Source organism: Halichoeres trimaculatus, unplaced genomic scaffold (assembly GCF_033239565.1).
Source record: "Halichoeres trimaculatus isolate MK-OKI-2021-1 unplaced genomic scaffold, fHalTri1.1 fHalTri1_scaffold_12, whole genome shotgun sequence".
Classification (NCBI taxonomy): domain Eukaryota; kingdom Metazoa; phylum Chordata; class Actinopteri; order Labriformes; family Labridae; genus Halichoeres; species Halichoeres trimaculatus.
The window spans coordinates 4,189,814-4,204,778 of NW_027437190.1; the positions used below are offsets into that span (position 1 = coordinate 4,189,814).

Below are 14,965 nucleotides of genomic sequence, written 5' to 3' on the forward strand. Positions count from 1 at the left end.
GGTTTAAAACAGCTCATTGTGGAAGACGCAGACGGATGAGTTGTCAGAAGCACATCAACACCACAGGCTGTGAGCATGTTTTATATCCATCAATTAATCTTTACTTATAAAGCACAAAATTAAAACAAGTGATGTCTGGAGATGCTTTCTAAAAACAGCAGCAGGTCTAGACCTTGGGTCTGTTTCACAAAGCAGGTTCAACAAACTGAGTCCAATCCTGAACTCTGAGACTCTGAGTTTACAGGTTCAGATCAGCTGATCTGAGTCAGTTCAATCAACTCAGAGTTTTTTAAGAGTGTGCTCCACAACTTTAAAAATCCAGCACCAATGGAGCCCCAATTTGATGGGTAACCATGGCAACTGGCAACAGGGGGGCTGCTTTTTTCACCTTACTAAAATTAGAGATCTTAATGCGCTCATACGGAAAGTTTGAACATGTTTTAAGAAAGAATATCAACACCTCTGTAGCAGCATCAGTTCAAATGTAGTCCTTTACAAACACAATAACATTACAGGGAAAAACTGCTGGAATGGTAGTCTGCTAGTTTATTTAGTTTAAGTGAAATCCTGCAGTGGAGAGGCGCACTTGGCCAGGACGAAATATTAAAACCAACAAAAGGAGCCGTGGTGGGAATGTGAATGCCATCTATGCAGCCAATCACACTGGGAAATCCTAAAAGAAATTACTGATCCCAGTCTGAGGTCACAGCACATCATTAAAAAATATATTATTTAAAATTAACTGAGCAAATTTCCACATCATTCCCCTGTAATCCTGTGGAGCCCCTCCTTGATGGCTCTGACAGGTTTATGTCCAGAGAAAATGACAAAGATGGATGACAGCTGTTTCAGGACGAGGCACACTTTTTCTGACCGCCCTGCAGACACTTGATGCTCAGCATCTTTGACATTAAATAAAAAAACTTCCATTGGCAAAGAAAAACACACAAAATCTGCTGGAACGTAAGAGCATGACTACAATCACGAGGTGATGGACTGTGACGTGAAATGGTATCGCGGAAACAGAGAACTGTCTGTAAATGCAGGAACATCTATGCCCGGTCTGATTACCATCTCCTGGTGAATAGTTAAATCTCTGCACAGTAATGCTGCACCTTCATCCACAGGATCAATATCAAAAGGGCTTGTCAAGTCACACGCCGGGTTAGTGACAAAAAGTTGGTCACCACCTCCTGTGCCTGGACTTCGAGTATACTGACTCTGATTCTTTTAAATGACAGACGACAAAACTCTGCGTGTGTGGCTCTAAAAGAGGGCTGAGACAACTCAAAGTCAAAGAGAAAAATCTGCCCCCTGACCAGGCTAGGTTGACAGATTCACTTTCCAGACTCTGGACACAGACTCTAAGTTTTCTTTAAACCTGCTTTGTGAAACGGACCCTTGGATCCAGGGATTAGGAAGCTATATCATCTGCTCTTTATGGATCATATCCTGAGATACCTGAGGGAGTGATCCCGTATAAAAACAGCGTAACAACACAGGGATCAGCACGTTTGTATAAGTGATGCCCCCTGATGACAGTAACATGAATAAACACACTGACACAAATAAAATTTCCCTCTGTAGAAAACAGGGTCCATGTAGATGCTGCTATGACTTCTCATCAGAGGCAAAAGTCTGGTCACTTTAAGTCCCTGATGTCCCAGATAAATGACAAAGGGAAGTCCTGCATCTCTCGGTGGAAGATCTGGTCAAAGCGCTCGCTCTGAGCCACAGTGAAGTGATTCTTCCAGTCCCCGATGGTACCTGAAGAGCCCAGAGAAGAAGAGTTATCATCAGTCATCCTCACTCTGACAGCTAACACTCATCCCTCAGTCACTCCTACCAGGAAGCATCTTCAAATACTTCCTGAGGGTTATACAGCTGAACAAGACTTAAACTGCTGCTCACGTCACAGATTTACAGACCACAGCATGCAAAGCAGTTTCTAACTTAAAGGCTTGATCTCTGGAGCGCGGGTTTCAAAGTGTAATGCTGTTTGAATAAAACAATTACTGCTTATAATAAATGAATTATCCACTCTGGGTTCCAACCACAAAACATTTAAGTATTTATTTTGAACATTCAATCCTAATGTGAAATGGGTAAAAATCACATGAAATTAGGCCAGTGCTTGATTGTGCATTTATTATAATGACTAAATTAACTTCAAACTTGAAAAACTTGAGCCAGGAAATAAAGCATGACCACTGTGGCAGCAAAGAATAAAAGTTCAGTCACAATGCAATAACTTAAACATCATTCAATTCGAGATAAATCATATCCAGAGCTGCTTTGAGCATCTACAGAATTCTTATTGAGAAGACCACTAAGAAAAGATTTTCAAACGCAAATTTACAGTCAACAAACCACACGCTGGCTTTGGAGCATCTGGTCCAAGAAAAGCCCAGCTTTAAATATCTGCTGTTATCACTGCGCAAAATACAGGGGGTCTATGACCTGAGACCCCTTCATTACTGACACAAGACACTGACACCCCTGAAAGCCTGAACTGTAACATTTCCAAGGATCCCTTGAGAATTACATTTTGCCATACATCAGATGGCTGAGTTGATTTGTTTACCCTGTAGCAGTGTGCATGGTGCTTTCACAACTCTCCTCTGCTCTCTATATTGTGCAAAGCAAAGTTCCAACCAAGGGGCAACATCTGGTCAGTAAAAATGAAGCCTACGCAGAAGTATCAAAAATTGCTGTTCATTGAGAATCCGCTTGAAGCTGACTGCAGAAAGACCAGAAGTCACATATAATACACACCCAGCCATAAAAACAGATTTTTACAGCATTAAAAGCATATTTGCAGCCTGGTTCAAGAAACGGCTCAGGTCTGAAACAAAAATTTTTCTATCGGCACACACTGTACTGTGTGAATTTTTGTCTGTGGTTTAGAAGATATAAGGATTGTTTGATTGTCCAGTCAGAGACACAGCTCAGGTCACATGATAGATGAGCGCCCTGTAGCTGTTAGAAAGGAAGCTCAAAGCAGGGGTCACATCCAATGTGTTTGTGTCTGTGGACTAGCTTTATTTCACGATTCCAGGAACAGACGGGTGACATCCATGTTTTATGGTTCTACCCTGATGCTTACACAGACACACAAACATGTGTGTGCGCGCCAGTGGCGGCTGCTGGTCAGTCAGGAGGGAAAGCTCAATTTTTTCAAGCCTACATCATAAATTTGTTTATTTATTTAAATGTAAATTTTACTCTAAGTTCCTTTTCAAGAAAATGGTCTGTGACCCTGTCGTACTAACCAGGTGTTTTTTCCAGGGATTTTACCAGTGTTCTCTCAATGGCCAGCAGAGCTAGACTGCTTAAACGGCCTTGGCCCTTTGTGTTGCGGGTGTAAGACTTGAGTCGCTTTAAACAGGAGAAGCTCCTCTCTACAGAAGATGCTCCGGTGGAGGGTTATGCTACAAGATCACTGTCAACCAAAAAGGGATTCGGGCTCAGACAGATCAGCCAATCATCACACAGAAGCCCAGCGTCCAGACCAGCCCACTGCTTCATAGACCCCCAGAGACGCTCAGCGTCCGATGGGCGGGACAAAGCCCAGTGTTTATCCAATGACCGTCCAGTTTCCACAGTGGAACAACCCACTCTGCGCTTCCTCGCTGAAGTCAGAAGACGCTCAGCGTCCAACTGTGTTAAAGCTCTGAGATGCTGTGGAGATGAATGAGAAGGAGGTGGAGCCAGTTACCTGTGATAGGTAGCTGATTCTGAACAAAAGATGAAGGAATTCTAGCTCATATTTTGTCAATGAAATGTACACACAGCAGAACATATCACCACTTATTTTGGGGACATTTTAGGGGAAGCTGAGCTTCCCTTGCAGTCTTAGAGCCAACCTCACTGGCTTGCACACTCAGAGATAAGCCCACTCTATATTGCGGACAGAGAATCGGGTAAAATAATCTTTAAAATTAAGGCACACTGGTCTTTGGGGCCCTCCAGGAGAGGCGCGCCTCACACTTTGATTCACCTCTCTAAAGGGCACATTGGAGCCCAAAATGTAAATGTAACAACTTGCCACATTTTGGGTTTTATTACATTTTTAAAAATTATATTTGGGGCTCAGCACTTTTGTTACATTATCAACCAGTTATTACATTTCAGGCTTTATAACATTTTTATGACATTTTGGGCTCTGACAGAGCTGTGTGTGTTTGAAGGACAGAGACTGACCTTTCCTCATGAACATCCCCTTGCTGTGGTTGAGCAGGTCGACTGACACCTGCTCATAGGACGCCTGAGGGATCTTCTTCATGTTCTTGAAGGTGCTGTGTTTCACCACGTTAGTCAACTGCTCCTCTGTCAGATCTTTACCCAGGAAGGAGCAGATCCTCTTCACCACCGATGACAGGTCCTAAAGTGATAAATATCTCTTTAAAACCCCTTAACAAACAACATTCAGCAGCTTGTAAACTGGACACATGGTATGATTTGAGCTCCTACTTGAATCATTTCTTCATAAGTGATGAAGAGCATGTTCATGTCCTCCCTGTGAGAGTACCACGTCTTCACATGCTTGAACCAGCTGCCCCCAAACACTGCACAGAGAGACACGCTCATTCACTCACACCCAGGAGAGCCATCATGGTTTCACAGTGTGTCTCTCACCTCTGTCTGTCAGGAACTTCTCAAAGAAATCATCAAAGTCTTTCGGGGTCTCCAACATGTTGGCTAATTTATGGAAGTGAAAGTAAGACACCAGGACGTCTTTAGGATTCCTTGCTACGTAGATCACCTTAAAGAAAAGAACAAAAAAGTACAAGGTTATTGTCTTTGTGTTTGTTTCTAAACTGCTCAGGGGCCTGAAACTGGTGTCTGAGTGTTCACAGCATTATTCAGTGTGTACTCTTTCCTGAAGCTATTGGTCAGAAAGACACAAGAAAAAGTACAACAAACAAGAGAGGAGGACACAAGACAACACTGGCATCTACACTACAGACTGAACAGGATCCCTCCACACTCTACACATGTTTAAAGTCCCTGTGAGGAGTTTTTAAGTGATCTCAAAAAGGTCTCACTTCTTGATATATGTCTGATCTTAATCAGCACTTGAGAATGAGATTATCAACACCAATCCAGGTTATTTTGAAATGCTACTTCTTAGCTTCCCGATCGGGTTGATTTACAGCGTGTCTAAGTCTCTATAGCTGCGTTTCCACCAAGCAGTCCAGGTCGGTTCAGTACAGTTTGGGACGGTTTGGGACAGTTAAGTCTGATCCCATTAGCGTTTCCACAGCAAACTGTGCCCTCTCGTGGTGGGCGGCATGTGAGCCGGATGCAGAAAGCCGCAGCTGGTAAACAATAGCGCGACGCCGTAGCAGCTTACCCCGCTATTAAATCCAACAAAGAAGAAAACGCGACACAGTAAACAAAGAGCACGGATGGAAGACATGCAGCATTACGTCCTCTCTTTGATTTTCATGTAACTCTCTGTTACAAAGTGCAATCAAGCTTCGTTTCAGAGAAGTCTGTGTGCCACCAGGAGAAATGCAGCCGCTGTCGGGGAGAGTGACGATTCTCTTGACCAATCAACCGTCTGCAGTGTGTTGCTCCACCTCCCGAGAGCAGATCGGTTCAGTCTGGCACCCATATGAAAGGGTCCCAAAAAAGTGGGACGGCTCGTCTCGGTTTTTAGGGATCCGTCCCGGGATGAGTCAGTGGAAACGCTGCTAAAAGCGCACCGTACTGAGACAAACCGACCCGGACTGCTTGGTGGAAACGTGGCTTATGACAACACCACGCTGGCTGATGAAGTTTAGCTGTGAGAAGAGAGATTTGTGTTTTTCTCTGCTGAGAACAGGTTCTGTGATTAATTTTGTAGCGATGGTGGACACTGGAGCCTAAAATCTCAGAGTCACTAACGTTAGGGACATGTCTTAGAGCACTGGGCTGTGAGGAACACTAAATACATCCAGCTACTAAACTACAGTACAAACTGACAAAGTGTGCTTGTTGTCGCGTTTTAAATTGTATCTCTACCTCAATCTTGAGATAAACCTTACCTCGCGAGGTTGTGTCTGGTAAAAAGTTGTCTTGAACAAAGAAAAGTAAAGCTAAAAAGATCTGATCTCCATTCATTTCCACAACAAACACATGCCTTGTTAAGAGTCACGTCCTCATGACAGGGTGTTTGAGGCTGTGGGCAAAAGGTGGCACTGCAGTCAGATTAAAACAGATCCTCCTTTATCATCATTTGTGTGTATGAATTGTTTATTACACAGCTTTGACAGTAACACCACTGAACTGTTCATGTCCATAAAAAAACCTGAGCTTGGACCTGAACCTGGACCTACTCAACTGGTGAGTGAAAGGTCCCCTCTCCAGAGCCAGTGTTTGGTTTGGGTAAGACTCACAAACAGTGATTGATTGTTTAGCATCCCCTCACAGGTCCAGAGAGCCTTAAACACTGGTCCTTTTAACTTTCTCCAACCCTGGGGGGGCAGACGGCCTAGCCTACATACTACCTACTGCTTTTGCTTGTACAATGTAGTATGACTGTTCTGTTGGGTCTGTTTTGTAGTATACTACTCTGGTTTTATTTTGTAGTGACTTCTCTCCTCTTGTTTCAGATCACTTCACTTCCTGCCCTGGTGTTTTCCCGCCCTTGTGGTTGTGATCCCAGCTTCTGAATGTTTCCACCTGTGTTACAATACCTCTTGTATTTAAGTCTGCTGCTGTTTTCCAAACTGCCTTCATACTACCTACTGCTTTGCTTGTAGTATGTAGTATGACTGTTCTGTTGGGTCTGTTTTTTAGTATACTACTCTGGTTTCAGGTTTCAAAAGCGGAGCTACAGATGATGTTTTTTTTGTTAGTTTTTTTTTCCTTTATTATAAATGTACAAAACAATCTCTGGGTTCATTGTGACATGTTGATTATTTTGTTAATCATGCCACAGCAGATACATCATAATTGATTTTTAATCTTAAACCCAAGGTTAAATCGTTTAAAAAAAAAATCTGGAAGGGACTGACTTTTTATTTTTACAGCTGATGGAAAAACCACTTGCATATAACCCACACATGGTTTTAAAAAAAGGTAATTATTGGTTTGTATGGGTTTTAATGAAGTTGTAGAAGTTAACATCTCTTGAACAACTTGAAGTGACAAGATTTACAGCTGTTTCTTTTTCATCACTTCACTTTTATCTTACAGACTAACGTTAGAGTTGTATTGTAGCTGTAATGCTGACTCATTCCAACAGATGGCAGTAATTCACCAAAACCTGAACAAGAAGAACAAAAAGGCCTTCTCCTCTTCAGTGCTTCTAGTAAGAGCAGGTTAGCATCAAACTGTTCCTTGAATAAAAGCGTTAAACCAGTCAGACACTACTGTGTTAAATAGACAACAGACCTCCATCTTTGATAAACATGAAGTTGTCATAGATCTGTGGGTGTCACATGTCTTTAAAACAGCTTTTCTGATAACGTGTCATGGCACGTGGAAACAGTTGACCTGTGATTTTTAATCAGAATGAACCCAACTTGTTCACCCGTTACCTAATCACAGAGATCAAACTCTGATTGATCATCACACCACAGGATGGACTGTTATTGCTCGACACCACACTGCTGCTGCAGATTCAGCAGAGTGAGTGATCTGCACAGAGAAGCTCAGCTCATCTGCTCTCAGTTTGTTCATGAGGAGAAAAAGAGAGGAGACAGTAACTCCATCTGACCTTTCCCTTCTTCCTGCTCAGAGCTGCGGGCAGGAACTCAGACAGCAGATGTGAGACGCTGAGGCGAGGTGAGGGGGCCTTGATGAAGGCCTCTCTGCTGCCCTTCACCTCGATCCATGGGACCAGGTCGCCATTTTTCTCCACCTGAGAGATGGATGTGACGTCTCCTCCAGCCTCAATCAGCAGAAGAATCTGCTGCATCCAGATGGTGCCTGAAAAACCAAACAAGGAACGGTTATCATCATCATCATCATCATCATCATCTTTATCATCATAGGTATCAAGATCATTAAAATCCTCATTATCATCGTCATCATCATTGTCAAGTCAAATTACAGTTAAATGAGAGGTTGAAAAAGACTTAATAACAGCCTTTAATCGTGGTTAAAGAAGGAAGAAAGGAGACACTACATGGAAAAGAAGCTTATTTATATGCTTTTTATTTTGGTGTTTCAAGTCTACTTTGGGCAGTTTATCGTTCATTTTCAAGTTGGGAGACTGCACAGCTAGAAAAAAAAACTTACCAATCATCACGATCATCATCATCATCATCATCATCATCATCATCATCATCATCTTAAACATCAACGTTAAAATCCTAACTCTCATAATTATAGTCATCACCATCACTATCATTAATGTGATTGTCATTGTTGTGTCTGTAACTTTTAAATAAACCAAGATGGAGACAGAGCTTCAACTTAGTGTGATACATTACTGCAGATCAGCTGCTTACAAAGATGTGTGACATCACTACGCCAGTGTTTTAAACTATAAACCTTCAGCTTGTATTTTAGCCTTTAGCTCCTATTTTAGCCTTTAGCTTGTGCTCCATCTCTTTCCTGTTTATCTTTGCTCTGCTCTTCTATCCTTTTTCTGTCTGACAGTTAGGCTCCAGTGTCCACCACCACTACAAAATTAATCACAGAAATCGTTGTCAGAAGAAAATAAAACAGATCTCTCTTCTAACTTCTAAATTTTGTTAACTAGCGTGGTGTCTTCATAAAGGCTTAAACGTACCGTAAATCAATTTGGTCCTTCTCAATTGGATCAGGAAGCTAAGAAGTAGCATTGTAAAATAACCTATACTGGTGCTGATAACATCAATTTAAAGTGTGGATTATGATCGCTAGATCTAGATCTAGATCATATATCTAGAAGGGATTCTTTTTTCAAGATCACTTAGAGTCTTTACAGTCCCCTTGAGTGCCCTCTTGTGAGACAAAAACACATGCTAAAGTGCCCTGGAAAACACAAGGAACTTCGTGCCCTCTTAAGTAGTGAGAATTAGAGATGTGTTAAAAATATTGATAAAGCAATATATCGTGATACTTTACCTCTGATACAATATTAACATTTCAACTCTCAATATATAAAAAAAATAAAAATCCATATTTTAGCCGAGTTGGAAGTAAAATACGACTTCAGTACTTCAATTGCGGTAGATGGTGCCAACAAGCTACTACACTGTATGTTGCCATTAGATTGTATTATATCTATCATCTCAAAGTATATTTCTAAACTTTATAACATGGGTTTTTGTTGCACTGAGCAAGTCAGTCTGCCACAGACATCAATGTTTCTGTGGTCCTTTTAATTTTGAGTAATATTTTCTTTTCTGTAAACATCATCTCTATTCTTAGAATATCACAGTATTGTGATACTGTTAAACATTGTGGTACTATTGTATTGTGACCTTAGTATCGTGATGCGTATTGTATCGAGAGGTTTTTGCTAATACCCACCCCTAGTGAGAATACACTGTATGTGCCTTTTTTCATTCTGCCCTTGCCCTTCAAATGTCTGTGCACGCCACTGCTACTGGCTGCATCAGGAAATAATGGCCAGCACTTAGCAAGGACGGGAAAAATAAGGCCCTGAATACTACAAATCAATGTCAGGATCAGAAGAAGGCTTCAGAGAATTACAGAACCCAGCAAAGGAAAGGAGAAGCACTCAACTGTGAGCCTGCTGAGAGGTGGTGTGTATGTGTGTGTGATATCAGTAGACCCTGCCCAGTAGGAGCGCACACAGAAACACCAACAGCACACACACAGCACACACAGCACACACAGCACACACACACAGCATGGTCATGTCCTCAGTACCTCAGTATTTAGGTCACATTTGGAACACAAGGGGGGGTTATGAAGACTGGTTCTCTACCAGGAAGGGGAGAGTGAGGTAAACTGAGCCTTTTTTTTTTTTTTAACTGACGCTACTTTCTTGGCAAGGTAAGGTGATACACAAGTACAACAATTTTATTTCAGGGCATTTCCTCTCAGTGGAGAGGCTAAGAATGCGTCCATGACAAAAGGCAATACAAATATGACCTCTTTAAAAATCTTTTCTTGTACCTCAACTGTCCCCAAAATAAGGGAAAGTTGATCCACAAGTCAGTGGGTAGATTGAGCCACCTGGGGGGAAACTGACAGATTTATCATTTCCAGTTTAAATCTGACGCACTGCAAAAAACTGAAATCTTATAAATGTTTTTGTCCTATTTTACGTAAAAAATGGTCTTTTAGTCAATATGATATGAGCCATATTCAACTAATCAGTCCACAAAAATGTCTTTTTCAAGTTATTTAAAGACAAGAATGGTCTGAATTGCTTATGACAGGTGAAAAGAAAAAAACGGAACAAGCAAAATTTGCTCAAAAATTTGCTTGAAACTGGAATGAAGTCTGAATACGGGAAGCTTTTCTCCTCTTCCATTGGCAGATTTCTTATTTCTATTCGTTACAAGCAATTCAAACTCTTATTTTTTTATTTATTTCTGGACAGGTCAGGTGAATGCTGCTCATATCAAGTATTTTATACTGAAAATAAGACAAAAACACTTAATAAGATTTCAGTTTTTTGCAGAGGCACCATTTTAAGTTATCTTCAAGGAATTGAGTTTGAATTTAACAGCTTTGCAAGAGACAAAAACAGTTCTGTAGCTTGACTCGCATGTAAAGCACATGAATGAGGCATGAGCTTTGATTCTGAATTAGGGCGACTTACATACTCAACACCTGACTAACTCCACATTCAGAGAGGATGCTAAGAGACATGGCTGAGTGTCAGAATTAGACAATTTGGTATCTAAGTATGCTTTAAATAACTTTATAGGATTTTAAGTTTTACTGACAGGTGAATGGATAAAGTAAGAGATTTAAGTCAAGGAGAAATAACTTCACTGTTAACTTCACTGTAACTAACTGATTATTCTCATCTGACCACCCATCACCTTTTTAAATGTATTTATTTAGTTAATTTTTTTTTTCTCTCTCTCTTCTATTTATTGATTTATCTATTTTACTTCTCTCTCTTTCGTTACCTTCCCTCTACTCTCCTTTTTTGGCCTCATCCCCACAGTCTGATCATACTATAACTGGTATTAACCCTTAAACACCATAATTAAATCAATACATATGACCTGGACTTGCATTGCTGCAGCCCCATTCCATCTCCACCCACCTCTCCCTTTTTTTTTTTTTTTTTTTTTTTTTTAAGTAATTCATCTCTCTCCTTTCTTGAAATTTTTAGCACTGCTCATTTATCCAAGAGACCTGGCACTTTAAATATCAACTTTAGCACTTTAATTAATAACTCTTGCACTTTATATTCAACTCCAGCACTTTACTGCCAAAATCTAGCACTTATACATCTGCTACTGACCACTTGTGTACAATAAAAAACTATGATTGTAATGTATTGTAAAATGTTTTATTATGATAATGTTTCTCTGTTCTTTCTTTTCCTTTAAAGGAAACAAAACAAGAAGAACAGAGCCCTTTAAATATTGTACCTGTTTTTTTTCTTTTTTAACCTGTTTGTTTTTATATTTTAGCTGGAGGGACTACCAATGGAAATTAGCTTGGTAGCTAGATTTGGGTACATTTACATTTTATTATTTTAAAGTCTGTATGAATGTACATTGTCCCTCCTTATCAAATAAACTAAACTGAATTGAATTAAACTAAAGAAAAGAGTACATTTGTAATCTAAACTTCGCTGAGTCTTCACATAGAGATCCTGTCTGTGTGAATTATATCATGTGTTTAGTTTGAACTTGATCGTCTGTCACTTCACCATGGTCCAACAAAGTTACTCAGTGATAGGAGAGAACAGGAAAGCAATAACCTGACTAATAAATCATGAATCATATTATCATTTTAAGATAGTTATTGTACTTGTGAAGCCCTAGTTTAGTGAGGGACTGTTAAATATGAAGGGAAGTCTTATTGAAATGTGCTTAACACCATCTGACAGGGTTTATTTCACTCCACACCAGCTGAACCACTACCTCACTTTACCCTACTGCCAACGTTTTGGAAAAACAACCTAGCTTTGCATTTCAGGCTAATATTTAGCTAAAAGGTTCTCAAGGTTCAATATGCTGGCCAATCATCAACATGTATGATAAACATTTAGACCTGGATAAATTTACTTTCATATAACAGGCATAGCTAAAATGTAAAAAAAAAAAAAAAAAACTTTCTAAAGAAAAAAAAGTTTTATATTCTTTGTAAATAAAATGTACTTAGCACATTACCACCTGCTTCCCTCAATCACAGGAAGAGTAACAGAGGCTGCTTGTAGAGTTTGGTCACTTGACAATAAATGGACTACTGCCTGGATACCTGGCTCTTCTCACCCGGCTCTCCCCTCAGCCTCTGGCCGTTCTCCTCACCTGACTTCGGGTACGTGATGACGAACACGTCCGAGTCCCGGATCTCCAGGTCGCAGATCTGATCCCAGTCATCCGGATCATGAACTCCTCTGATGAAGCCGAACCCTTTGTGCGGGATCAAAGCGAAGTCCTGGGTCACATCCACATTCATCACAGGTGAGAGTCAGGTGAGTTTCTGACACGGAGAATCTGCTGGAAGGAAACGCAGAGACATGTGTCTGAGCCGAAAGCTCAGGTACTCAACCACAGAGTCACACAGACACCAGTGAAACACGGGGCTGAGTCACAGACACCAGAAAAACACGGGGCTGTACCTTACTTACTGCTCCCTGATTTCAATCCCAGCTCTCTCTTCATATGACACCAGTTCACATCCTCATCCTCTGTTCACCTGACAGCCAGGTGAGTCACTGTCAGAGAACCTGTTCTCACCACACCTCCTGCTGACCGAGGACAGAGGAGGAGGAGTGAGTCTGTAGTATTTACACATCCAAACCACATAATGATGTTTCATAAGACGAACCCCATGCAAACTGGAGGAGTACACGTAAAGAGGGCGGGGCCAGTGGGGCCTGTTTTTATACAGCTTGAACTTTGCGCTTTGCTGTATTTAAGAAGAACATATGTGACAGATTATTGGTGTTTAGTCACAAAAAATATCAATGTGTATCCAACATGTTGCTAATAGTGAAGCATTTACCTTCTTTAACCATACAGAGGAGGAAAACAGTTTTTTGACACCCATTAAAGTCTTACACAATCTCTCTCCTGGTTTGACTTTAATCATTATAGAAAAACTAAGATGCCGAGGAGCACCTAGAGAAAGACCAGCTGGGGCTCAACATGTGTTGAAGAGTTGCAGAGAGTAGCAGCTGATGTCAGGAGTGGAAAATCCATCAGATCGGAGACTGAAGACAGAAATGTTGATACCTGACCCAATTACAGACAGCAATGATATCTAGTTGAGTTCTGCACAACAGACAGGCTCATGTCCACTGACTAAAAGTACCTACTGTATCTATGCAGGTCTCTGTGGTTACAGAGTTTGACTATGAAGACCATGTTATTGATCTTTCAGGTCATGTCTTTATTTAACAGGCATCAAAAAGAAAACCAAATATTTTTTGGTTGGTTTCAAGTTGTTCAGGTTAGCTTTACAGAAAAGGGTAAACAGATCTCTCTAAAATAGGAAACTGTGATTAAAAAAGACTGTGAAGAAGATTTTAAATGGACTGCAGCGCCACCTTTTGGCCAGGAGTCTCACACAAACTGCCATGGAGATGCCACTCGTAACAAGGTGTGTGTTTGTTTTGGAAATGCATTGAGATCAGGGGCTTCACTTTACTGTTCTATGTTAAAGACAACTTTTTACTGGATACTGGAACGTGACAAGGTAAGGTATTTATCAGAACAGTTGTTTGAAATATGTCAACAAGCAAACTTTGCATCATAGTTAAGTGGCTGGCAATATATACAGCTACTGGTAGCCCAGTGCTCTGATGTATCTGTAGGCTAATGTGACAAAAAGCAAACTTTGTCAGTTTGTACCATAGTTTAGTAGCCAGCTATATAAAGCTCTACTCACAGCCCGCTGCTCTGAGACGTGTCTGTAATGTGCAACGTTAGTAATTACCTATTAGCACTCATCTACCAACTCTAACCTCACTAATCAGAGCTAACGTAACCACACTTTTCATTTTATTGACAGACTCTCAAGTTTGATCAGACCACTGCAGAATAACTGCTGACTGTGGGCTGGAATTAACATTAGCATTAACAGTTTAGCCCCTGTGTTTTAGCTTTTAGCTCCTGTTTTAGCCTTGAGCTTGTGTTTTAGCCTTTTGCTGGTGTTCTCGCCTGTTGCCTGTGTTTTCACCTGTAGCTCATGTTTTAGCCTGTAGCTTGTGCTCTACAACTCTTCTCTTTAGCTTTCTTCTGCTCTTCTGTTCTTTTTCTATCTGACAGTTCAGCTCTTTGTACACACTGTGTCAGCTTTCTTCATCTACAATTGACACAGGTTAAAAAATAAATTTCGATTCAATTAAATGTCACTCATGTTTCCAAACTTATACCGAAACTTTTGTCAGCCGTTATTTTTTTTGGAACATCTTTAATTTTCACGGGTTTTTGACTATTCAGAGACACCGTATGCAACTTGAACATCACATTTTCCGACACATTTTCTGTAAACTTGGACTTTGTTTAGATGATGAATCTGTGTCCATGTGTGTGCGCCTGTGTGCATTTTTATATGTGTGTGTGCACATACCTTAAACATACTTACAGTAGCTGCTTAGGCTTAATTGCTTGATGATTCCGTTTTTCACGTATTGCAAATTTTTCCAATTAATAAAAAGTTTAGTACTTGTTGGGATCCTCGTGTTGGGAAGTTGCAAAACAGTCCTTTTAAATTATTTTTTAAAAAGAAATAAATCATTTTTTAAAGTTCAATCACATATAAACTAAAACAGTTCGATCTATTTCCAGCCTGGAGGCAACTTAAGTAAGAATTGTCTCATCTTACCCCACTCTCCCCTACACCAAGCATATCTAAAACCAAAAAAAGGAACAGTTTG

At 40.5% G+C, this 14,965-nt stretch overlaps 1 protein-coding gene across 1 annotated transcript; it reads right to left on the reverse strand.

The window, feature by feature from the left end:
* Positions 1 to 94: 94 nt before the first annotated feature.
* Positions 95 to 14,889, reverse strand: LOC141800509 (amine sulfotransferase-like). The gene is made up of 7 exons (XM_074683088.1): positions 12,704 to 14,889; positions 12,390 to 12,581; positions 7,709 to 7,920; positions 4,639 to 4,765; positions 4,474 to 4,568; positions 4,204 to 4,384; positions 95 to 1,767 (listed from the first exon to the last, which is right to left on the reverse strand). Exons 2-7 carry the CDS (start codon positions 12,538 to 12,540, stop codon positions 1,643 to 1,645), a joined length of 891 nt encoding a protein of 296 aa, XP_074539189.1. The 5' UTR covers positions 12,541 to 12,581; positions 12,704 to 14,889; the 3' UTR covers positions 95 to 1,642.
* Between the last annotated feature and the right edge of the window lie 76 nt (positions 14,890 to 14,965).